We start from the raw sequence: 25,062 nt of genomic DNA on the forward strand, positions 1-25,062 counted from the left end.
TAAAAAGTTAAAGCTGGGATAATTTGCTTACGACCTGTGTGTTGGTACTGGTGGGGGTGGAGGAAGGACTTGAAGGGGTTTTCCAATTTTTTACGTCCTGCAACTTTCACTTCCCATTTCTGTGCTTCTAGAAGCTTCTGAGGAGCGCAGCAGCCTTTATAGAGCTCTTGCTGGTCCCAGGCAGAACATCTTAATTTGCTGCCACTAAGAAGAACATCAAAAGAGACAGCACCATGGAAGATGACAGGAACAACCTTCTCCCCAATACATACACTGGCTCTGCTCCAGTGCCAGAAAGGTACATAGGATTGCATGTGTGTTCTTTCCCCCCACTACCTTGCACTTTTAATAATTTGTATGGGGTAAATAAGCATCAAGGTTTCCCACTGTAAACTCTCTGCCCCCTAGAAAGGCAGCCTGGCAGTGCCAGCCCCACCATTAGGCAAAGTGCGGCAGCTGCCTCAATCAGTAGGTTTTAAATATCATGAAAAGGCATCATATTGAAAGGTATTTAATGTGTATTATATTTTTATCGCTGGGGAGGTGGGAAGGTGTTTGCAGGATTTTCTTTCTCAGGTACTAAAATAACTGGACTGGTCTTAGACATTTTGCATCTTTCTTTTCTTTTCTTTTCTTTTTGATGGTGGTAGTGTGGCACCTTGTGTTGCTCATGATGTTGTATCAGGCTAAGAGGTAGTATCTGTGCGTACTTTCTGTGTAACTGCCAGCAGGTCCCAACTATGTGGGCAGAAAGTGATGGTAAGGTATAGCACTCAGCTTTCTATCCCTCTAAAATGAAAGGCTAAAACAGAAAAATATTTGGTAGCGTAAGTTGGGTGGTGGCGGAATTAACTGAAGCTGCAAACCTGTACGCATTTACCTGGGAGTAAGCCCCTTTGTACACAGTGAGACTTGGGAATAGGATTGCGTTGCAGAAATGACTCCTGCTTGTTTGCAACCCAGCGAGGTTCGAACAAAGCTACTTTATATTTCTCCTCATGCTGAATTGCAGATCTTTGCTACAGTTAGTTCTGCCACAGTTAGTGTTGTCTCATACCTGGGCTGTTTTTCATAACTGAAAGGAAAAGTTTGGTGCAATTGATGCTCTTTAACTTTTATTCTTGCCTGCACCTCTCCAAATAAGGGGCGATTGGTGTGTTTTATATAGTCTCAGCCCTATATTTTATAACAATTCTTTGGAACTTTTGTATTTACCAGCCACCACTAAGCATTTGAGGGGAGAGGATGTGTTCTTTCTTTCTTACCTTTTTATCCTGCGGGAAAGGCTATTTTACTTTTGAGGGAGGAGGAAATGGAAAGTAAAAAAATCAGAGTGTGAGCTTGATTGTTTAGTAAGGATTTGAGCCTGGATTTCTATATGCAAACTAACCTCTCTAGCCCTTGCACCACACTTACTTTTCTTAGTGTGCCTCCATTTTGTATGTCATGCTTTCAGGTTTCTTGTCTTTTTATTAATACATGGCGAATAATGATTTCTTAACAACAGTGACCATTTCGGGGAATTACACTGCTGCGACGCTGGCAAGAGGCAGTCCCTGCCAAACCAAACAGCCAAAGCCAATCAGATAATAGAGACATGGTGATGTCACTTGTTGCTAGGGAGAAAGGTGTTCAGAAAATTAATATCCATACTTTAACATTATAACAGACTTTCTGTCCCGCATGTTGAGTTATATGGAGTTAAACTATACTGGAGATGGGTTTTTATTTTTAAAGCAACAAGCATTATATTCTGCTTATGAATCAGATCACATTTAAAGCGAGTAACTTCCGCTTGGGCTGTCTAGACTTGAATTTACATGACAGAGTATAACTGTTGGAACTTCACTGTTTCATAGAATTATAGAATCAGAGAATGTTACCCCATCAGTTGAAAGGTACCCCGAGGTACCAACCCCTGTAATGCAGGAATCTCAACTAAATAATGCCTGATAGCTGGTCATTCAACCATAGCTGTCAACGTTTTCCCTTTTTTAAGGGAAATTCCCTTATTCCGAATAGGATTCCTCGCAAGAAAAGGGAAAGGTTGACAGCTATGCATCCAACCGCTGCTTGAAAAACTCCAAGGAAGGAGAGTCCACAGCCTCCCAGGGCATGGGCGTAGCCAAGAGGGGGCAGGGATGGGCAGCTGCCGCCCTAAATCAAGTAAATCAGTACAAAATACTTCACTAACTGAGGTTCTTCCCTCCCTCAACATTAAGCCTGCTGCCCCCCATGTCCCAAGAGAGGCCTTTCCACTATCAAGCAGCTCTTACTGCTAGAAAGTTCTTCCTGGTATTTAGTAAAAATCTTCTTTCTTGTAACTTGAAGCCATTGTTTGGGTCCTAGCCTCCAGAACAGGAGAAAACAAGCTTGCTCCATCTTCCATAGGACAACCCTTTATTTGAAGAAGGTAATCTCCTCTCAATCGTCACTTTTTTTTACCAGGCTTAACATACTCAGCCCCCTCAACCATTCCTCATAAGGCTTCGTTCCAGACCCATTTATTATCTTGGTTACCCTCCTCATGTTCTAGCTTGTCAATATCCAGGGCTTTTTTTGAGTTCTGGCACCTCTCAGGTGGGCATCATTGCCGTTGTAAGAGAACAAGGGAGGCGTTCATGGTGAGTTCCACCAACTCTTTTTTTAGAAAAATAGCACTGTGCGATATCCATCTTAAGTTGTGGCGCACAGAACTGGACACAGTATTTCTTGTGTGGTCTGACCAAGGCAGAATAGAGCTGGACTATGACTTCCCGTGATGATGACTCTTCACTTCTGTTGATGCCACCTTTAGGGTTTGTTTGTTTGTGTTTGCTTGCTTGCTTGTTTGTTGCTGCATCACACTGTACCTTCTGGTGGATTAAGCAGGTGCTGTAAATGATTGGGAACTGTTTTAAAAATAATATTGATTATTGAGAGTATTAATATAAAACAGCCCCCCCTTGCACTGTATTTCATGATTCAATTTAGATTTTTGTAAGCACCATGTATTCTGCAAATAGGAATAAGAATTTCTGTTTAGCATAATATTCAGTCCCATTGCTAATACAGTGGTACCTCGGGTTCAGTACTTAATTCGTTCCGGAGATCCGTTCTTAACCTGAAACTGTTCTTAACCTGAAGCACCACTTTGGCTAATGGGGCCTCCTGCTGCCGCCGTGCCGCCAGAGCACAATTTCTGTTCTCATCCTGAAGCAAAGTTCTTAACTCGAGGTACTATTTCTGGGTTAGCGGAGTCTGTAACCTGAAGCGTATGTAACCCAAGGTACCACTGTATTAAATAGCCAATCCAAACATCTCTTCTATTAAAACAAAAAACAAAATCCTGGTTTTCTTAGCCACCACTAAGTATTTTTTGGGTGTGGGGATCTGTTCCTTCCCCCCCTTCCCCCCCTGCCCCGAAAAGCTACTTTACTTCTGAGGGAGGAGGAAATGGAATGCAACTGCTTTCCCTTTTCCTACACATGCAGTTACTGTGTTACTTGTTTCCCTCAAGAAACTCTAAAATACAACATTTTAGCATCATAACAGCCCCATAAAGTTGTCTGGGTTAAAGAGCTGAAAAAAGCGCCTAGTAAGCTTGATTTGAACCTGGGTTTTCACATGCAAGCCAACCTCTCTAACCCTTGCACCACACCTACAAAATGGAGGCACGCTAAGAAATGCATGTCATGTTCTTAGGTTTCTTGTCTTTTCATTTTTATTTGGTGAATAATGATTTTTTAACAACAGTGACCATTTTGGGGAATTACCGAACAGCCAAAGCCAATCAAATAACAGAGATATGATGATGTCACTTGTTACTAGGGAGAAGGGTGTTCAGAAAGTTAATATCCATACTTAAACATTATAGCAACCTTTTTGTCCTACAGGATGATTTACATGGAGCTAAACTGTACTGGAGATGGATTTTTTTTTTTAAGCAACAAGCATTACATTCCTCTCTGAATCAGATCCAGAACATTTAAAGCAGATGAATTTAGCTAGGGTTTTTAAGTCTTGAATGTACATGACAGGGGACATAAATAATAGGACTTCAATGTTTAGTAGAATTATAATTCTTCTGATAGAATAATAAGCTGCTGTGAGTGATTGAGTACTCTTTCTAAAAGTTAATTGTTTTTAATAAAAGTAGTCACAAAACAATGTGTGTGACAGGCAGTAGTTTAGAAGAGATTAATATGCCATTACAGTGGTACCTCGGGTTACATACGCTTCAGGTTACATACACTTCAGGTTACAGACTCCGCTAAGTCAGAAATATTACCTCGGGTTAAGAACTTTGCTTCAGGATGAGAACAGAAATTGTGCTCCGGCAGCACGGTGGCAGCCGGAGGCCCCATCAGCTAAAATGGTGCTTCAGGTTAAGAAAAGTTTCAGGTTAAGAACGGACCTCCGGAACAAATTATGTACTTAACCCGAGGTACCACTGTATTGCAAAGCTTGCTCGTTATATAAAAGAAGGTAGAAGAGAAGCATAACAAACATATTTAGAACTATTAAACATTTGTTGATTCTTGGCACTAGAACATATTTTCAAAATGTTATTTATCTGAAATGTTGCAAATGATTGATTTATATTTAACTGTGTTTGTGTTTATGGTTATATGAGAATTCAGATGGAATTATCTGCATTTGTGTTTTATTTTAAAGCAAATAAACCTTTTTCTTTTTTTAAAAAAGGGCATCATTCTCCTTTTAATCACAGAAATGAGTATTTCTCAGGGGGTGTCTGCCGCACATAACACATGCATTCACCATTTGAAAGAGAGAACACTTTGTTGTGTGTGTTAAACTTGCTTTATTCATGTGCAGATTAATGCGAATTTACTCGACTGAATAAAACGCCTATGATTGATCAACTGTCAAGGTATCTTTAATCTGGTGGCAGCCCTAATAAATACAGGGAGAATTATTGATGTAACTGAAGGTCAAACTTCACATTACAATAGACATGCCTAAATGTATCTTCATCTATTTAAAATGTAGCTGTGGGGAGGGGAAAGGGGACATCGAGAGAGACATCCAATATGGAAGCACAGCATATGGAAAATAATTATCCCTTTCCCCCAGTGGCGTAGCGTGGGTTGTCAGCACCCGGGGCAAGGCAAGTAATTTGCACCACCTAACCCCCAGATGTTGCACCCGGTGCGGCCGGCCCCCCCTGCACCCCCCACGCTACGCCACTGCTTTCCCCTTTCACTATTTCCCCAATGAACTTCCCCCACCCCACCCAAACTGCTACTTACCCCATTAGTAAAATCATACTAATGGGGTAAGTAGCAGTCATCAAAAAATCAATGAGGCTCATAGCAGCTTCAGTGTGCCTCCTGACTTACTTGCATTGAGCTCCTCCATGTAAGGGGTGAGCTGGATTGGCTGGATATTAAATAAACTTTTAATAAAACCATTTCACCTAATTTAGCCCTTCGTTAACCAAGTCAAAGCATTCTGTTTGTGTTACAAGCCAGAGATATTCCGTGCCTTGGTAATTTGCATACAGGTGAATCTAAACCTGTTCTAAGAAAATAAGCTCTCAACCTGGACATCTGGACCACTGATTGGACAAACTGACATGCCTCTTTTGTACCTTGCAGGGGTTCTTCCAGCCGTAAACCTGCCTATGCTGCCTTTTCCATCCTGATAGCCTTGCTTATCGCGGGCCAGGCAGTGACTGGCTACTTTGTGTATCAGCACAACACCCAGATTTCCAAAGTAACCAAGACTGCCACTGAGCTGAAACTGCAGTCGCTGGCCAGCAATCTCCCTCATGGTTAGTAGCTTCCTTCTTCCTCTTCCTGCCCTCTCCCCCACTCCGACACTGTCTAACCTTTAAGTTTAACCATGGTATATTTGCAAGCATTCTTAATTCTTAAAACATTTCTCATTTTTTTGTGTTAATTGTGCAAATCAGAGCTGAAGGGACTGAGTCTGGGTCTGTCAGCTGTTTATGCACTTGAATCCTGATAGCCATCTCTTGTCTGCTTGCATAGACAGACCAGATGATAGTTTACTTTATTTATTAAATTTATATCCCACCCCTCCTCCCAAAGAAAGGAAGGTCTAGTGGATCTACAGATTCAGAATGCTGACATTTTAATCTGGGGAGCAGTCACCCTGTTCTGATCAGGTTTAGTCATGCTTATTGTGAGTTTTATAGCTGCAGTTTATATTCTGCTCTTGGGTTGCTTTCATGACTGTTACATATTGTACATTAACAGTTTATATCCATTTATAATTAATAAAAACACAAAAAGAAGCATTCTGCCCCTGAAGTCCGACACGGTACAACTTGAGCAAGGTTGTGCACCCTGTAGTTAGCATGGATGAGTAGGTTAGTGTTGTCAGTTGTGCAAGAGCCCTTCATAATATATTTGGATATGTGAAGGGCTATAGTTTGGTGGCAGCATGGTGTCCTCCATTAGTTTGAATCATCCTTTTTTAAAAAAGCTATCTGAGCTTTTGGACAGTTTTGAGGGATTTCCCTCCTAGGGGTAGAGTTTGGAAAGCAGTTTCTAATATGAGATTGGGGGGGGGGGCGTCTACTACTGGGGGGGGGAACAAGTCTAAGTTTCCACTTTTGAGTCCAGCTCAGACATCTTGATTGAAGTCATGAACTCTCTGTGCAATATACCGTATTTTTCGCTCTATAAGACGCACCAGACCATAAGATGCACCTAATTTTTGGAGGAGGAAAACAAAAAAAAAAAAAAAATATTCTGAATCTCAGAAGCCAGAACAGCAAGAGGGATCACTGCGCAGCGATCCCTTTTGCTATTCTGGCTTCTGGGATAGCTGTGCAGCATGTGTTCGCTCCATAAGACGCACACACATTTCCCCTTACTTTTTGGGAGGGAAAAAGTGAGTCTTATAGAGCAAAAAATACGGTAATTTGTACTCTTGTATGTTTGACTCATCTGTATAAGAGGAATATCCTTGGGGGAGACCACTTTTTTAAAAATAACAATAAAAATCTTCCTACATGTTTAATTGCACCACTCTTTTCTCCTGCAGCTCCCAAGGCAGTTAACCAGAAGAGAATGGCAATGGCCAACATTATGCCTATGGTCATGAGGGACCCAGATGAAGAGGTAAAGATGACAATTGCTTAACTAGTACATGGCGGGGAGGTGTTAGGGTTGCCTACTGCCTCGGAACCTCTCCTTTTCATCCATACAACTTGCCCGGTATGGATCCAAGTTTGCAGGGGACAGCTATGGATGAGGGGGAAGACATTCGTTCTGTCTTCTGGGGCCTTTCCTTTCCAGCCAGTCTGCCAATACAAAAACAACCCCTCCTGGCTAGTATGCAATGCTCCCAGCACCTAGACCTTATACCAGTGTTAGAAATAAACGTTAGGGTCTTGAGACTGACAGGTCCTGCCTCAAATTAAGCTGTGCAGAGAGATTCCATTTGAAACAGAGCAGGGAGAGTGAGTTGGCTCGACATGAGTCAATGTGACATGAGTGAAGCTGACAGCCTATTAGGTCAGCTCTGTTCTCAGTTCTTATTTGGTCACTTTGCAGTATGTAGGAATGGTTTGCCAGGGAATTAGCCTTCTTGTCAACGTTCCCTAGAGGTGGCGGCAACCAGGGAATGCTCCCAAAGCTGTTTTTGGGACACCCCAGAACCCTTGGGAGGAAGTTCATACTAATGGTTTGGATCCCAATTTAAGTTCATTCCATATTGTTTCCCTTTAACGATACTTAAATGAGATCCGGATCACAAAAAAAGTTGCAACTACATTTTCACATTGAGTTCAAAGAGACCTGGGTGTAAGTAAGTCCACTGTATCTGTTGCAGCGTGTGAAGGACAGGGAAGAGCCCTTTGTGTAGTCTGCTCTGTGGGATTGGGCAAGGAGCAGCTTCATAGTGTGACAAATGTTGCATGCCAACCCCAATCTATGCCAAGATTCCAGGGGTGTTCTAGGTGCTCACCCAGGGCTGTGTTTTTGTTGGGAAAATCGTGGCACAGTGGAGGCTAGCGTCTTTAAGAAATAAGGTTTATTGTACACATATTTACACCTGGAGTCTTCAATTGGGGGTGTAGAACAGGACACCCCAAGAGTGTTTCTCATTGCCTCTCTCATAGCTTCGGGGTTCAAAGCAGCAGTCAGTCATGCATGGGCATAGCCAAGGGGGTGGGGGGCAGCTACCATCCCAATCAAGTAAGTAAATAACAATACTTAACTGACCAATCGTGTCACAGATAGCTCAGTTCTGCCCCCCCAACATGAAGCCTGCCCCCATAACATAAATCCTGGCTACGCCCAGGCAGTCATGGTTCCTGGTATCTTGGTGCAGCCTCCTCCATCCAATGCCACCCATTCCTACTTTTTCCTTGTTCCCAGAACACCTTTAGATTTCAAAAGGACAATTTTTCCTGTGATATCATGCCCTGATCACCTTGGTAATCTCCCAAATCTCCTGTCTTTGTCCACTCCTGGGGCATGGGCAGGGGGAAGGATGGCTTTGTGCATTGCCAGTTGTCCTAAATGGCCCAGCACCCGACTCCCCATTGTTTCTCAATGACTCTGCACTTAGCTGGCCCAAGCAGACTGGTTTGCATAAGCTAACCCATGTCTGGCACAGTTCTGCAGCTTGCATTTCCCTTCATATTATCTAAATACTACCGTTTATTAATTTCTACCATTCACTAACAGACTCTGGTACCCTAGATCTATTTAAAAAATTAAATTCTTTGTTGTCGTCTCTTCTACAGTCTCCAGAGGATAAAATGAAGCTGACCAATAGCACTGAAGACCAGATCAAACGTCTGCTCATGGTAAGAGCCTCGTCACCTTGCTTGTGAAACAGTTTTGCTTGTCTTAGATGGAGAGTACTCAAGTTTGCAGCTACAGACTCAACCGCTGGAGGCCTAGGGCTGAATCCCACGAAGTCATCCTGTTAGCCCAATAACTTCCACTTGCTCAATGGAACACCTTCTAGCACTCCTCTTCCTGTGGGCCACCCAACCCACTGGGGCAGATTTGAAGAGGGAGGTAGAGGATGCACAGGCACAACTTTGTTGGCTGCAACTCATAGCACAGAACAAGCTATTCTTTATGTTCATAAAAATCACTAACCTATTATTTGTTTTCCAACCACAGTATCTGACAGGTGTGTTTGTGTTCTCGGGAAGGATTGGGGATATTTATGCAGGGATCTAAATGAGGGAAGGGTGGACATGGGTTTCATTGCTTTTAGTGCACCAGTTGGTACTACTAGACTGAATGGTTATTTCTTCAGCATGAAAAGCAGCAAGGCACAATTGCAGCAACCTATGCCTTTCTTTCCCATGTGCCTATACCTCTTTAGATCCAAGGACTGTAGCCTAAGTGCCATAACATTTACCATGAATAACGCACAGGTACTGAACTACATATACACTTTGGAAACTTTCCTGCACCCAAAGAAGGCACTACTGCACCAATTAAAACTCCCAAGTGTCCTGAACCCCTGGCCTACCTGGCAGCAAGTCAGTATGCCAAGTTCAAAGCCCAAGGGTCAATCCATACAAAGTCCAAAGATCAGGAAACGCAGTCCAGGGTTAATCCAAATAGTCAAGTCCAGCAGTCAGGATACAGTCCAGAGCCAAACCCAAAGCACTGTCCCGCAAGAGGTCCAGGAACATCCAAGTCAATGAATATGGGCAGTTGAGCAGACAAAACACCTCAGCTCTGCTTCCCTTTTATACTCTGTATGCTGATTGCAGCACCTGGGCTTGATGAGGCATGAGACCCTCACCTGTTCCAAGCCTATTCCAGCTGAGGAATCACACCCTCCTCCCAGAGCTAGCGAGCCCCACCTGGCCAGCTAGTGAGCTGGGCTGTGGGTCCTTGCCTGCCTCAGCCTCCTAGAGTGCCCCTCCTGCTGCCCCCTACGCCTCAGAGCCCACCATGTTCATGGAGACAGGGGCCCTGCAACTCTGGCTCCTTGCCACCCCCCGTCACTCTGTGAGTACTTCCTTCCTCATTCCCTGCTTGCCCTGTTGTGTCCCAGCCCCAGCTACACCCCTCATCAGAATCCCCATCATCCTGCCAGTCCATGACACCAAATGACCTTGGAGGGCAGCATGGCAAGCATCTGTTAAATGAGAAACTTACATAAATTGGCATACTCGTAATATGGGGCTATGTGGACAAAGATGGATTAGATAATAGGGAGTTTAGATAAACATTCAGACAGTGAGAGTTTGTGGTGCATGCTGTGACTAATTATCATTAAATTTTAGGGAAAGCAAAGGCTTTTCTTTTTATTTCAGCTTCTCACTGGATGCAGTTGCTTGCTTGTTTCTTCGTATTTTCCTCCCCAAACCCATGCCCTGCCCAATGTCCCAAAGAAACCCAAGGTATTTAGGAAATTGGCAGCAAAACACTATAACCCAAAAATAATTAAACCCAAAAATACAATCAATGATTGAAAATAAACTAAAAACAAATTTAACTGTTCCCAAACAGCCACCAGAATATGCAAAATCGATGCCAGCGGAAAAGCTAGGGAGAGGAGCCTTTCTCTCCATTTGTATGTTCCCTTTGAAATCATTCTGCTGTGGCTGTTTTCCTCTTAAAAGGAATTGCATCCAAACTTTGAGCTCTTCAAGGCAGGGAGGAGCAGTCAAGGGAGGCAGCTTTAGGATGGGGGGGGCAGAGATAGTTCAGCAATCCCTCCCACCTGTACCTTTTGCCTGCCTTAGAAGATTGTGCTGGTGACTCAACTCCTACAAATGGGTCTGCTGCCATGCTCTCTGGCTGGACCTCACCATCACTGCATCTGGTTGAATTCATGAGATGGAGTTGGTATTTCACATGCCGCCAGTCCTGACCCAATCCTTTGAGCATAGTCTTGCTTTGCTAGGTGATCTCTTTCTGGGCCTCCAGCAGTCTTACTTTCCTTACATAACATTTGTTAACATGTTCCTCCCTGCAGCAATCAAACCCTCTCATAAAATTTCCTGAACTGAAAAAGAGCTTCATGGAAAATATGAATACTCTGAAGAACCGCTTGGATTTTGAGGACTGGAAGGTAGGTGCTGCCATCTTTCACAGAATCCTTTCCCCCCACCCCACCCCCGTCCTGAAGAGAACATGGTGTCACAATGGATAGGCAATATCTCATTTAACAGATCATAGAGTTGGAAGGGACCATGAGGATTGCCTAGTCCAGCCCCCTGCAATGCAGGAATATTTCGCCCAATGTGAGGCTCGAACCCATGGCCCTGAGATTAAGAGTCTCATGCTCTAGAAGCTCTCTATCCTGTTAATTTTCTTTGCCTTGGGACTTATTCCTGTTGGAATCTAAGACTTTGGAAGGGATCCTAGTCCTTCTCTTGTGCTCAGGAAGAGAGTACAATACAAGTATCCATTGTCACTTGCAATGCTTCCTAGTTTGCTCTTGACTGCTATCTAGTGTTTTGCGTTGTTCATGTGTGGGATTTAAATAGGCCTCAGTTAAACTTGCTAAATGCCTGAGATTCTAGGAATTATGTTTGGGAACTGGCAGCAGGGAGTTCTTCCGTGAAGGGACCGCAGCGCTGGACCTCTGTTAATTATGCCAACAAAACCTCAGGTTTATTAGTGTAGTTAAAATTGGCTAAACTATATCAAAGCCCTTTCCCGCAGTGTACAGTGGCGTCCACCCAGCAGTGAAACATATGGTGGACTTCTCTTCTTGTCATTTGGCAATTAGACAGTGGTTAACTTACATTTCTTTATTTGTGGATAGGGATGCCTTTTATTAACTGCATTTGATCTCTTGCAGTCTTTTGAAACCTGGATGCACAAGTGGCTGCTCTTCCAAATGGCCAAGAATGAGATTCCAGCTGAACAAGGTATGCAAGGACTGTAGCACTGAAAGGAATTCTAAGGGTGATGGATGCAAATTTGCTGAAGGGCTCAAATCACAACACAACAGAAAACATGCCATTTTGCTGCAGCTTCAGATCCTAAAGAGATGCAGGAAATCATGTGAAACAAAATCCCAATGTAATAGAAACAGTACATTTCTGTAGGAGGGACTGAAAGGACTTATGCATGCCAGAAGACTAATGTTAATGTATGCTGATGACTTGGGGGTGGAAGGAGATATTATACAGGACGTTGAGCTGCTGCTGAAAATGATAGCCCTGTGTGGAGGTCTCCCTCTTTATTTTGGAACATGGACAGGACTGGCACCAGAATTTATGGAGCCCGGAACATGGTGCCACCCATGCCCCCCCAAACACCCTCCCAATGCAGCTGTGCCCTTTCTTTTTCTTTCATGGTAACGACAACTCCACCAGTTGTGGGTGGTTTCATAGATGTATGGTCTGGGGCACCTTATATTGTGGGTAAATTAAAAATGGCAGATAGTCATCATGGATAGGAGCGGAGCTTGGCTCCCCTTCAAAAGAAGCACAGCCACCCATCCACCATTAAAATGGCTTTCCAGAGGTCCAGTGAAGAAGGTGGCAAGGCAGCACAACAGGATTGGGCCAGATGGGGGGGCCCCTTCTGGGCCTCTGGGGTCCTTGGCCAGTGCCTGTCCTGGGCAATTGCCTGCGCTGGGCCTGAACGCAGAGCATTACTTAACCAGTGATACATCATCATGTGTTTCCACACAGCCCCAACTTAGAAGTACCTTGGTTTAAGAACAGCTTAGTTTATGAACAACTTGGAACGCTGCAAACCTGGAAGTACCGTAGGTGTTTTAGTTTGCCTTGGAAGCAGAATATGTTTCGTTTCCTGTTGAGTGTGTTCCATTTGTAAATTGAGTCCCCTGCTGCTATGGGAAAGCACGCCTTGGTTTAAGAACAGACTTCTGGAAAGGATTAAGTTCGTAAACCAAGGTACCACTGTAATGCACAGCATGAAGACATCACGACACGAAGTGGCTAGAAACTGTTACAGGTGTGCTTGTGGAGGAGAACTCAACACAGTGTTGCTCTTTGTGCCGGCGGCTCCAAGTCCCTTGCATTGGTTTGGATCTGAAGGATGTGAGTGGAAGGCACTTCCTCTCATACAAGGGGGCACCTGCAATTTCTGCAGGCTTCCCTCTTCACCTGCACTTCCCCATCCTACATCTCATTCAGCTTTCCAGGGGCACAGGGGGCTGAAATGATGGGAGGGAAGCAGCAAATTTGCATTAACCTGAGAACTCCCACAGTTGGTTGGATCCAGCCCAATGCACAGCCCCACTAGCCTCAAGCAAGCCAGGGTGTGAGAGCCACTCACAGGCAATGCTCTCCCAGCTGGGGTTCATTTGCAAGTGTAAATCTAGTAATTAGTTGGGGAAAGCCTTGTAGCTCCAATTAACCTGGCAAGCTTTAGGCTGGGGGGGGGGGAAAGATTGCTCACCCTTAGCACAAAGACCACCCAAGCCCAGTATTCTCACTTCCAGCTGCAGTTCATCCACTATTTCTTGGCCTTTCTACGCAAGGCACAAAGGTTTAGCCCTACAACGTTTTTCAGAACGTAGCTGCTGAAGGAGGCTGCTGAAAGGTACTGCCAGAAAGGGTTGCCCACCTGGGTGCAATTCCTTGGCCAGGACCACTTATTTTCAGCGGCAGACCTAAGCACTTGAAGAGTGATTCCACAGGGCTGTTTACTGTGCACTTGGCACTGTTCACATGTGCAACTTCTGTGCCGCATCCAGTTGATATTTGAGCCATATCCACTGTTTCCAGAGGGTGGATGAGATCACGGAATGGCGTTTTGATGAAGATGGCATCCTGTGGATGCCACAAAGAAGGGCATGCATGAACAGCACCGGGTCGCCAGTGAGCTGCCATGTGCTCTCCAAGTCCCTTCCAGTATGAATCTTGTGACTGGAAGAGTTGGGAATGTGCTTAATACGATAATCCTGTATATGCCTCTTCAGAAGTAACTCCCAGGATGCTCAGTCAGACTTATTGCCAGGTGAGTGTGTATAGGATTGCGGCATATGTCTCTTTCCTTATAATCAGCGCAACTTAAAAGTGCTTAACTTTGCCTTGTACTCAAAACATGGAAACATATTTGACTTCTGTTGGCTCACCTCCATTAGCTCCCTCCATTAGCTTCTGGGCCTTGTTTAGCTGCTGGCTTCCATATGGATGGTCTACCTGCAGGAACATTGCCCAGTCTACTAGCTTCTGTGCCGTAAGAGATCTGCTGTGCAGACCTTGGTTTTTTGGGGTGAGGTTTCCTTCTTTATCTCAGTTGAAAACTCGTGGGGCCAAGAGTAGGGCACTCTCAACAGTAGCACTGCAGCTCTGGATTTCAGAGAGGCCTTCCAACAACTTCTGTACCGGTTGTCTAGGTATGGAACATCTTTATCCTGTACAGTTGTTTGTTACGTTTTAAACAAATTCTGCATTGCCTTGGCTGCTGTTCTACACTGAGGGACCTAATAATGAAAACAGCAAAAAATGAATGTCTTCCTTGGCAGAAGATGTGAAAAACCTGTTTCGACATGTTGTGATACTGACCATTTTACTACTCAAATATGCTCGATGTAGAGAACAGCTTGAGCCCAAAGCCACTTGCCGTCTCTTCAAAGGAAACGGTGGCTGCAAAAGGGGAACTCTCTGCTGACTTGCAATTCAATGAACGAGGTCTTCATGTTATAGAACCACCGGTTTTTAAAAAGCCTCTTTTCGCTCATCACAGCAGAAGCAAAACACGGTCTGCCCCTGGGAAGAGTGATTGGCAAAGAGCAATTCATTTGAAACTGCAATTATCTAAGCTAAATGATGCACCCATGATGAAAGAAGACCTGTTGTTTGAATTAAGGCCCACTTCAAATATATATATATATATATATATATATATATATATATATATATATATGAAAAAGGAAACCCTACTGAAACAATTTTAACAGTCACACACAGAGAGAGGGAGAGCCTTATTAGTGACACACAGTCTTGAATTTGGACACCGACATGGCCAACCACTTTCCTGTCCCAAATTTGGGCACCAATGCAATGCTTAAAAAAAGAATGATCCCTCCTTCTGTGATTTCAGCTGTTTCTGAAATAAAAGCCCGCAGCCGAGATTTTCATACCAATTAGCCACTCAGCAGTGGTCGGACACATTCCCATTAGCAGAATTTATATTAATACTGCCTCCATTAAGCAGTACTCATTAGCATTTGCTCTCATTAGGCTAAATGGGTTCCCTGGGAGCCATCCCAATAAAATAGCTGTCCTAATTAAACGGGCATATTGTTACAAAAAGCAATTCTTTCCTCACATCCCCCCTTTACTTTCCCATGGTGCAGCCACAATGAAACAGCCTCTTCTCATATTAGGAGGCAGTTGATACATTCAGCCAAACCAAAAAGGATTGTTTCTCCTGGACTTTCAGTTTCAAAGCTGCTTCTGTGGAGCTGGGGAATGCTTCCAGCTGTGCTATTTTTCTATAAGCGGGGAGCATTCAAGTATTTGGTGCCAACTTACCACCTGAAGTGCTGTGGTGCAGGGAAAGCTTTACCTCTGAACTTAGCCATATGTCTCAAGCAAGGCAAGGGAGCTGTTCAGTTGTAGTTAACAGTTGCATCAAAGGGCAGTGCTAGCAGCTGGCAGTCAACTGTGCACACTGAAGTTTCTGTTTTTGTTTTGTTTAAAGTGAAAACCAAGTGCCAGACAGAAGAATGTGGTCGGGGTGTCCACCTGGGAAGATTCTGTGCCAAGTGTGATGAAAATGGCGACTATCTGCCTAAGCAATGCCATGGTAGCACTGGCTTTTGCTGGTGCGTCTACAAAAATGGCACCATGGTTGAGGGCACTACTAAAGTCCGTGGGCCACTGGACTGCACTGGTAAAGAGCTTCTGTTTCCTATCAAGGGGGAAAGGAGTTAATAAGCAAGCAGATGTCCTTTATATTCTTGAATAAACTGGATTGTCTAGAGTTAGGGAGCAACATCTTAATGGCCCAAGTCCTAGGAGCTAATGAGTCTCTCCCCCCCCCCCACCCCGACCTGGAATTGAGTCCTAAACACAGCCCAAGTGTTTGCACTGCAACAGCCATTGTTACAGCTGTAGCAGTGTTCTTTCCTTTTTCTAAATAGAAGAGATGAAGTCAGGCAGTGGAGTTTTTTTGGAGATATAGGCAGGGTGGGCTGGGGTGCTGCGATTCCCAAGAGTCACAACTGTGTGTGAACCACATTGACTACTTTACACATCCACCATGCCATCCTTTCGTGAGAAGCTCTTATTACATAGGCAGTGAAGTTAGAGCAATTTTGCACAAAATACTTTGGTGGCAGGATTTGGGGCATCTGGTTGTGGAGCCAATACTTGTTGCTTCCAAATTCACATTGTTTTTCCTTACTTGGAAGATAAACCCACTTTGATTTCTGCATGTATGTGTCTTATGTTCCTTGTGGCTTCACTATGGGGATGGTGTTTGGTCAATATTACGAGGCAACTTGATGTGAAAAAATAGCCTTGTTGGTTGCACTTAGTCCTGCTTGATGACTGAACTTATGTCATTCTCTTACCACCACCACCACCACCACCCACATCAAGAAAGTGGGAAGACTGTTGTGAACAGTTAAGGAGGTTTCCCCCTGATATCTGCCCCTGAGTAAGCTTTTTCCAAATGTAACAAGCAAATGCAACAGCCATGGCAAATCATTTAAAACATTATGACCTTACAGCGCATAAAAATCTCAGAAAACCCAACATCTTCATTTGTGTCATTATCATTATGCCAATCTAACACATTCTCAAGAAACAAAACAAAACTTGGAATTAGTCAAATGAAAAAAAACCAGAAAAAAATATTGGAATTAGTCACAGCCTATGCAGAAAAAAACTTAAATCGTAAGAACATAATAAGAACTGTGCTGGATGAGGCCAATGGCAGATCTAGCCCAGCACCCTGTTCTCAGAGTGGCCAACCAGATGCCTAAGTAGAATCTGAGTAGAACAGCAATCTCCCTAATGGTGATTCCACTCAACTTGCATTCAGAGGGATGGTGCCTCTCAAAAATCATAAAACCAATATATACCTACCTGCCAATAAGTACACAACTTTGCGTCGTTGAATGGACCAAAGATACAAATCGGTCAGTGCCCATTTGTCAGATTTCAAATGACCTTTCTCTCTACAGGCAGTGGAAAATAATATGCCCAAATGTTAATAATTTTGTGTATTACTAAAAAATAATAATAAGATAGATGAAAAACAAACGATTGTGCTGCTGGCTGAACATGAGATAGCACAAACTGGTAGGAAGCATCCTAAAGGTGATGTGGAAACAAGAGGATATCTTAGGGCATTGGAAAGTGCTAATCTCTCTCTCTCTTCCTCCCTTTTCCAGGAAAAGGGCAACTGGTGAACGTGACAGCTGGTGATACTGAGAATGTGACAGCTTCTCAGCTGAGCTTCAGTGACTAAATGATTGAGGTAACTTAAGGATTTTGCTGGCTCAAACCAAAGACCTGTCTAAGCCCACCATTGTTTTACCCCCATAGTGGCCAACCTGATGTCCATAGGGAACCCACAAGCAGGAGATGAGGATCATAGCACTCTCTCTGTTGTTCCCAGTGACTGGCAAATCAGAGGCATGGTGCCTCTGATCCTGGAGGGAGCATACAGTCATCATGGCAGGAGCCATTGATCACCTTATCCTCCCTGAAAGTAGCTGGCTTAGTTCAGGAGAGCCTAGGAGTTCACCTTGAAGGCACCTTTCATTTCGGTGCTGGTGTTCTCAGCTACATACACAAGAGAGCAAGCCAAGTACTTTGTTTTTAAATGTAGGTGCCTTTTTTAAACAGTCTGTACAGATTGAATGGGCCACACAGTTCCTGCGGTTGGCAAGGCCTTCTATGTGCAGATAGTGGCACATCCAGCCTCTGCCTATCTTTTTTTAAAGCCTGAAATACAGATATTCTCTAGGTGTCGAAGGCAGAGTGGGTTTTGTGGGGGGGGGGGTGCGTGTGGAAAACGATAGGTATACAAGCCAAATTAGGATACCTCCCCACCTCAAGGCCTAACAGTTAAAGGCACCATTAACTTTAAGGGGCAGAACAACACAAGTTCTGTGGGGGTTGGCTTTTTGTGTACTTTCCATCAATTTCTGCCTCTGTATTACTAGGAAACATTTCTGGGGCTTGACACACCTTTCTCATTTCTCTTCTTTCTTCAGGAATGCCAAGCAAACAAGGCAGGCAGTAGCACCAGCTGCATCAGCTCAAGAAGCCCAGCTTATCTTCTCCAGTTTGCTCTCGTTTTTTGCTTCTGTATTGATTTCCTGAATTATGTTAGCCGCAACCACTTCTAAAATTCCTAGGCTTAAGCATTATCCTTAATGGAGGAGGGAAAAGTAGGTTGATTAAATATAATAGCTTGCTGAGCTGAGCCCTGAATTACCTTTTTAGAGAAGTAACCCTTGTACAACCACAGCTTTAGCAGCAAAATGCTTCAAGCAAGAAAGGGTGATGTTTTCCTCAATTATTCAGCTCATGCAGAGAGGATCTTTTTTCCCCCTGAATAAACCCTGCAGTGATTCTTGTGGCTAATCAGGCTCCATGAATAGGGGAACATTTACTGAATGTATGTGAATAACAATAGGATTCTGAGACAGTAAGCACATCTTCTGCAATGAAATGTCTGTTTCCCTCAAATGGGGGTGGGGGGGGAGAATATAAAATTGTTTTCCAAATATATTCTTCAAAGGTTTATTACTCTATGTTTAATTCACTTTACTCTTTCCCCACTGGACTCCTCCTGATTTTAGATAAGTCTTACAAGAGGTAGAAGATTTCTACTGAACCCTTCATTTATTTGTTCTTTGCATCTTTCTTCTTTGGTGATCACTCATAGCCAAGTAAGGTTGCCTTCCATGAACACAGTCTTAACAGTGAGTCCGTAAGTGACTGTGGAGACCAATTCTGGATCCACATGTCCTTCCACAGTGAGGACATAGGTTTCCAGGCAGGAGTTGATCACGGTGAGGGTTTGCCAAATGTGCCTTCCTCTTAGCCCGTTTCTTCTTTTTGCCCTGAGTTTGTGCTGCTTCTTTAAAGGGAAATTATCGAGTGTTCTTTACATATATGGATATGAACTGCTGTCATCCTGAGTCATGCTGGCTGGGGCTGATGGGAATCAGGGTCCTGATGGTCTAGAGGAATGGAGGCATTACCTTATGTAAGGTTTAAATATAGTTGTGAATCCTGAAACCCCAAATGCTGTACCCTATGGAGTTGGTTGTGTACCCTTTGCATTTGCTAGCATAGCCCTAGAACTTGCTTTAGTAGAGTTTCTAGCAAGAGAATACTGGAATTGTAGGTAAGGCTATATAAATCTATCTGGGCAAAGAACAGGCTTCTCCCGCATCCAAAGCAAATATAAGTGAATGTTTCTTCAATTACACAAGCAAGCCAGCAGAGTGGATATGTATTAGTGATAGATGATAGACGAGCACCCACGCTTATGACATACTAATTATACCCTTTGAATATATGATCATTGCTTTATTAGTGAACTCAAAGATGATTTGAACTGTAAGTCTTTGTAAAGTTAAAAATAAAATAAAAGATAACCTACTAATACGGGGCTCTTGTCCATTGAGGTGGATGACTGAGAGAAGACTCCAATTAACTGGTTAACAACCAAAGGGAGAGAAACAGAACATACATTTCCATAAACCTTCCTGTGAAAACCACGAGGGCTGGAAGCTTGGCTCTCTTTAAGAACAAAACAAACAAACCACAAAGACATGAGCCTGTTCAACACAACATGACAGCTGTGTGCAGCAGACCAAATCCTTCAGAACTGTTTAGCTGCAGCCAAGAGATTTACACATTTTCAGTTTCCAAATAACACACATGTGCTTTTCCCAGTTACTATGGTTTTATTGTATGCTATTATTTAAAAAAAGAAAGAGAGGGAGAGAAAAGTACAAGAGAAAAAGCCAACCTAGAATCAACAGGGTTTTGTACATATTGAACACAATTCCTGGATGGACATTGCAGAGACATAAAACTTCTTCCTTTAATGTAGTATGAAAAGAGGGGGAGGCGATCTTTTCCTTTAAAAAATATAACTCTTAAGGGTTGGGATGGGGTGAAGGAGGAAGTAGAGATAGCCGTAAAAGTAATTGCTGGATTCAGGATTGAATAATCAAAGGTGTTTGTCTTCCTCACATTCCGTCAGTTAACAGTAGCTGCATCTTCTCCATTGGCCAAGCAATTGGGGCATGTCTTATTCCCAAGCAAATAGCCAGATCAACTGTTAGCAATGCTTAGCTCTAAAAGTCACAGTTAAAAATAGTTATAAATACTGGAATCAAGTCTTTGACATTCCCATTTTCTTTTCTTTAAAAATATAAACAAACAGTTTCTTTCCCTTGAATGCTCCCAGCATATTTTTATTCTTTACTTCGTGCTTTAAGCCACTACATGAAAGGGAGAGAGAGAGAAAGAAAGAACATATTTAAAATTAAAATAAAAACTACTGCAAAGGAGGGAAATTCTGCCAATGACAGATTTGTCAATGAGTAGGAAAATAATTTTTCAAATGCATCACAAGCATCTTTTCTCACCCTTGTGTTAATGAGGTACTATCACTGCTACCAACCACCAGAAAACACCAATGACCCAGCTCCACCCTAGAGCTATTTGACTTTTGCAGAGGAGGAAAAAAGAATAAAGAACTCAAGGTACTTGAAGATACGATTTATTTCAGGCCTGACACATTCCAAAATAAACCTCCTTCAGAGCACACATTTTTAATGCCATTTCTCACTGAGAGCCTAACCCACTATAAAACTGCTATCGCTATGGAACTGCATTAAATCCTTATCGGAGTTCTAAGCGGCTTATGCCTGTTTCCCCAACCCTAGTGCCCTCCAGATGTCTGGACAATTCCCATAAAGTCTGGCCATTGGCAAAACTGACTGGGGCTGATGGGAGTTGGGAGCCCGAAAACATCTGGAGAGCGTCAGGTTGGGGAAATCTGGTTTATGCTCTTGATAGGAATTTAGAGCCATAAATTAAAAATGCAATTAAAAACAACCCAAAAACCTAGAACAGAATCATCTTCGTATATCTCTAAACTAAAAGTGATCCTGGAAGGAATAGGCCCAGCTGCCGGGGGTGGGGGGTGCAAGGCGCAGGTGCCCTCCCAGAAATCAATAAAAATACTTAACTGAGGTTCTGCCCCCCGAACATGAATCCTGGCTACGCCCATGCCAGCTGCCTTGAATGAGAGTATTTCCTGAGCAAAAGGCTCTAGCCAGAGAAAAAGAGCCATTGGAATTTGCCAAGTTGACATGAACTAGTTGGCAGAGTACTTTAAAAAGATACTTACCGGCTCATGCTGCTCCCTCAAGATCACCAGTTTTCTGAAAGAAATCCAGAACAATTTAGGTCTGTTGTTGTTTTTACGCCCCCACCGCCCCAAGAACTGGCACTGCCTCCAACGTCCTTGGCTCCCTTCACAGTACAGAGAACACAGACCCAGTTTCAGATGGTGAAACAGGTCCTTCCAGTTCTTCCTAGGCTCAGCCACGCATGCAACCATCTTTCCAGCTCCCAATCTCAAATGCTGGCAAAATAAGACTTAATTCTCTGTTTAAGAAACACAAAGCATGCTGGGAAAGGGCATCTCAAGACTTTAGTGCTCCGGTGCAAAACTTAATTCTGGGGTGGGTGGGAAGGGTGTCAATCTCAAGCTTGTTTGGACTAATGGAAATTTCAGATTCCCTTGAAGAAATTATGTTAGGTCAGGGCAAAGTGCTCGGTTCAGGCCCATATTCTGGAGAGTCTGGGCAACAGTCAAAGCACAATAACTCATACTATCCTGTCAGAAGAATTAAGTAGCTCTAGCCTGGCTTTCACCTCACAGCCTAGTTTAGCTTTTAGGCCATATTCCAGACAACCAAGCAAAAGAAAAACTACTGCTATGCAAGGCTGAACCGAACTGCGTGTGTGTCACACCACCCACCTCAAGACCCTTAAACTAGTCTGCTGCTCTCAGGTATAGTGGTGAAAGCCACCCTGCCACTTGTGTTGAAGAAATCCCCAGCTGCCAATCAGATCGGCTTCTATAGATGGAATTGGGAGGAGAGGACGCCATCAAGTGGCAAAATGTCCTGGGAAAGCCCTGATCCGCCCCCCGCCTCTTTTTAAAAAGGGATTGCTCCATGAGGGATAAATGCATCCCACAGCCACGTAACCTAAAGGTAATGAAGTTTAGGAGGAACCAAAGTTTCTTGCAATGCAAGTTTCCTATGAGCGGCGTCACATGCCAGCACAGCATCTTACAGTATTAGAATGTACCGCGGATTTGAATACGGCAAAATAGTAAAAAGCTAGTTACTGAAATAGAATATTGGGAGTCTTTCACTCATGTGGCAAGGACAAGTTATCTGAAACTAGCTGAATAATTTGGTTTCGGACCAAGTAAATGAACCCAATGTACAGACAGCACTGTATTCCATTGTACTTGACTTTTGTTTAAAACTCCAAGATAAGCAAAGTGAAAAGCTCCTCACAACACTCACAAGGGACACAATATAGTTACGGACAATATATGCATCCATCTGTATGTGTATAGGTGTACGTATATACAGTCGTACTTCGGAAGTTGAACAGAATCCGTTCCGGAAGTCTGTTTGACTTCCAAAACGTTCGGAAACTAAGGCACGGCTTCCAATTGGCTGCAGGAGGTTCCTGCAGCCAATCAGAAGCCGAAGAAGCTGCGTCGGACATTCAGGTTCCAAAGAAAGTTCGCAAACCGGAACACTTACTTCAAAGTTTACGGCATTTGGGAGCCAAATCGTTCGACTCACAAGGTGTTCGGGATCCAAGGTATGACTGTGTTTGGGAGTGAGGGATGCACATGTGAATGTGCCCCAGTGTTAAAATTTCCCTATACACACATAACTAGGGTGGGAAAAGAGAAACTGAGCTGAAAGATTCACTTTCAGAGTGTTTTCAAGCTGTACAGTAAGATGGATAATAGGTCTTCCTTCTCATGGATACAAGGAAATAGGTGGAAATAAAGCCACTCCACTAAAACAAAATTTAAGAAGACAGACAAGCCTGTTAACATGGGGCGGGGTGTCACCTCCATTCTTTAATCCTGCATGTATTTGCATCATTGACACGGGTTTGTTGTTTCTACACTCCCTGCATTTAATACTTAAGCTAAGGAATGCCTCTGACAAGGCTGTCTCCTAGCAACTTTGGAAATATGTAGATCAAATTGCATAAGTATCCTAGGCTGCAGTCACACCTGGTTTTGGAAAAACAGCATAGTCCTGGAGCCCCTTCAAATGCAAACAACCTAACTCGGATGGAGCAATTCTGTATATGTCTACTGAGAAGCAAGCCCCCATTAAGTTCAAGTGCTTACAGACAGGTTTACCCATCCAAAAAAGTTCTCTAGTGTCCTGTTACCTTCTTTTTCTTCTTTTTCTTCATTGATCCATCTGCGGTAAGAGACTCCAGCTTTTTGCTCTTCTTTTTCTCTATAAACAATTATGCAAGAAAGAAAATAAGAACATGGTTTAAGAAAAAACTCAAAAACATGCTCTAGCAGCTTACAAAAGCAGCCTTCCAGCAGTTTGACTTCACCCCCAAAGGCCTACTCTTCCATTGTCTCTCTAGACAGATGAATGCCAATGATGGTGATATTTTTAACATGCCATTTATTTATTTCTAAGAATATTTATAAAACACAATAAAAACTACACCTGGGTGAAAAACCCAACATGGTCAGCTATTTTGCTACCAACATGGTCAGCTATTTTGCTACCAATCTTCAGCCACAGAAATCAATCCTAAATCTTAAAATCAAACAAGTCCAAATATGCCCAAGGCACTCACTTAAACCTGTAGACTTTAGTCAGAAAAGTATTCTGCTGTAGCCAACAGAATGGTTATAATGTGCTTTGATTAAAAGGGTGTGCTTTTTGTCCCCAACAGTAAAAAAAGTTGGCGACCTCTGCACTAGGTGATCACCTGTTGCTACATGGGACCCTTTACAAGATCAGGGATATAACATTTAGACCGCTCTGTGAGTGGAGGAAAGGTGGCATTCTGTTCAGAAATATTGGCAGCTGCATAGGAATTAAGATGTCCAGACGTTTTGTGTTTGTTTTCAATTACAAAATGGATGCAAATGGAAGAATTCATTGCACTGCCAGTGGACTAGATGAGCTGAAAAAAATTGATCTTATTGCGAAAGTTTTAGCTAAAACAGGGGAACAGTCAAGCCAGTGTTCAGATGCATATGCATTTTTCTGCGTGTCTTTAAAAATTGTTTTTACAAGTAAACTGTTTTAAAACCTATCCCTCACCTCCTGAAATCTCATCACAGCAATTGTTCCTTTTCAAGACCCTTAGTAAAATCTAGAATATAAGGTCTGATGTCTTGATTTTCACCCCATACATATTGCCTCCCCCCCTCTTCTCCGAACAATGACTTAGATGTGAGTCCGGCATATAAGAAGGCTGGAGCAAGGAAAAATAAAAAATGCTATCTTAGCATGATAGCCGAATTGTACAAGGCCAACGTTGGCTAAGGGTTTTTGTTAAAACTTGGGAGACAAAATCTTGAGGTCAGACAAATTATTAGCCAGTGTAATCAAGTTCTGCTTGGCTCTCCATAAACAGGGGAGACTGTGGAAGAACAAGCTCTTCAGTCATGAAGCAATCTCATTCAGCTATATGGGATCATTTCCTAGGTTAAGAAAAGAACTGCATTTAGGTAACGGCATAAGAAGGGAACTCTCATCACCCCCTACCTTTGGCCATGCTGGTTGAGGCTGATGGGAATTGTAGTCCAAAAACATCTAAGGACCAAAGGTTGGGAAAGACTGGGGAATGGGGGAACAAAGGAATGTTCCCATTATTTAGAGAAAGCACTTTCCCATTACAGATGAATCCTGTTTGGCAAGGAGAGTCCCTATACAAGGGTTTCCATCATTCACAATGACCCTTTTTATGGGCAGTAACGCAGCAAGTGGGATCACACAACAGGCATGGCACACGGCACACATCACACAAGCCCCCATTTAGCTGGGCTAGTGGAGCTACAACAGAAACACAGCGTCCTCGGAACTTGTGGCTCAGGGTGCCCTCCG

General features: G+C 43.3%; 2 protein-coding genes across 2 annotated transcripts in view; one reads left to right on the top strand and one right to left on the bottom strand.

Annotated features, from left to right (window-relative positions):
* Positions 1–8: 8 nt before the first annotated feature.
* On the top strand, positions 9–19,520 carry CD74 (CD74 molecule). Its single transcript, XM_083603991.1, has 9 exons — positions 9–298; positions 5,601–5,776; positions 7,018–7,094; positions 8,726–8,788; positions 10,933–11,028; positions 11,764–11,833; positions 15,591–15,782; positions 17,290–17,375; positions 18,118–19,520. Exons 1-8 carry the CDS (start codon positions 234–236, stop codon positions 17,364–17,366), a joined length of 816 nt encoding a protein of 271 aa, XP_083460117.1. The 5' UTR covers positions 9–233; the 3' UTR covers positions 17,367–17,375; positions 18,118–19,520.
* The window catches only part of TCOF1 (treacle ribosome biogenesis factor 1), a 42,495-nt gene continuing 35,890 nt past the window's right edge, over positions 18,458–25,062 (bottom strand). The window contains exons 16-18 of the mRNA XM_083603982.1: positions 23,375–23,445; positions 21,282–21,315; positions 18,458–20,367 (exon numbers count right to left, since the gene is read on the bottom strand). Coding sequence (XP_083460108.1) covers positions 21,286–21,315; positions 23,375–23,445 — 101 coding nt within the window. The 3' untranslated portion in view covers positions 18,458–20,367; positions 21,282–21,285. The remainder of the gene's footprint in view (positions 20,368–21,281; positions 21,316–23,374; positions 23,446–25,062) is intronic.

Source organism: Podarcis filfolensis (assembly GCF_964270895.1).
Source record: "Podarcis filfolensis genome assembly, chromosome: 2".
Classification (NCBI taxonomy): Eukaryota; Metazoa; Chordata; class Lepidosauria; order Squamata; family Lacertidae; genus Podarcis; species Podarcis filfolensis.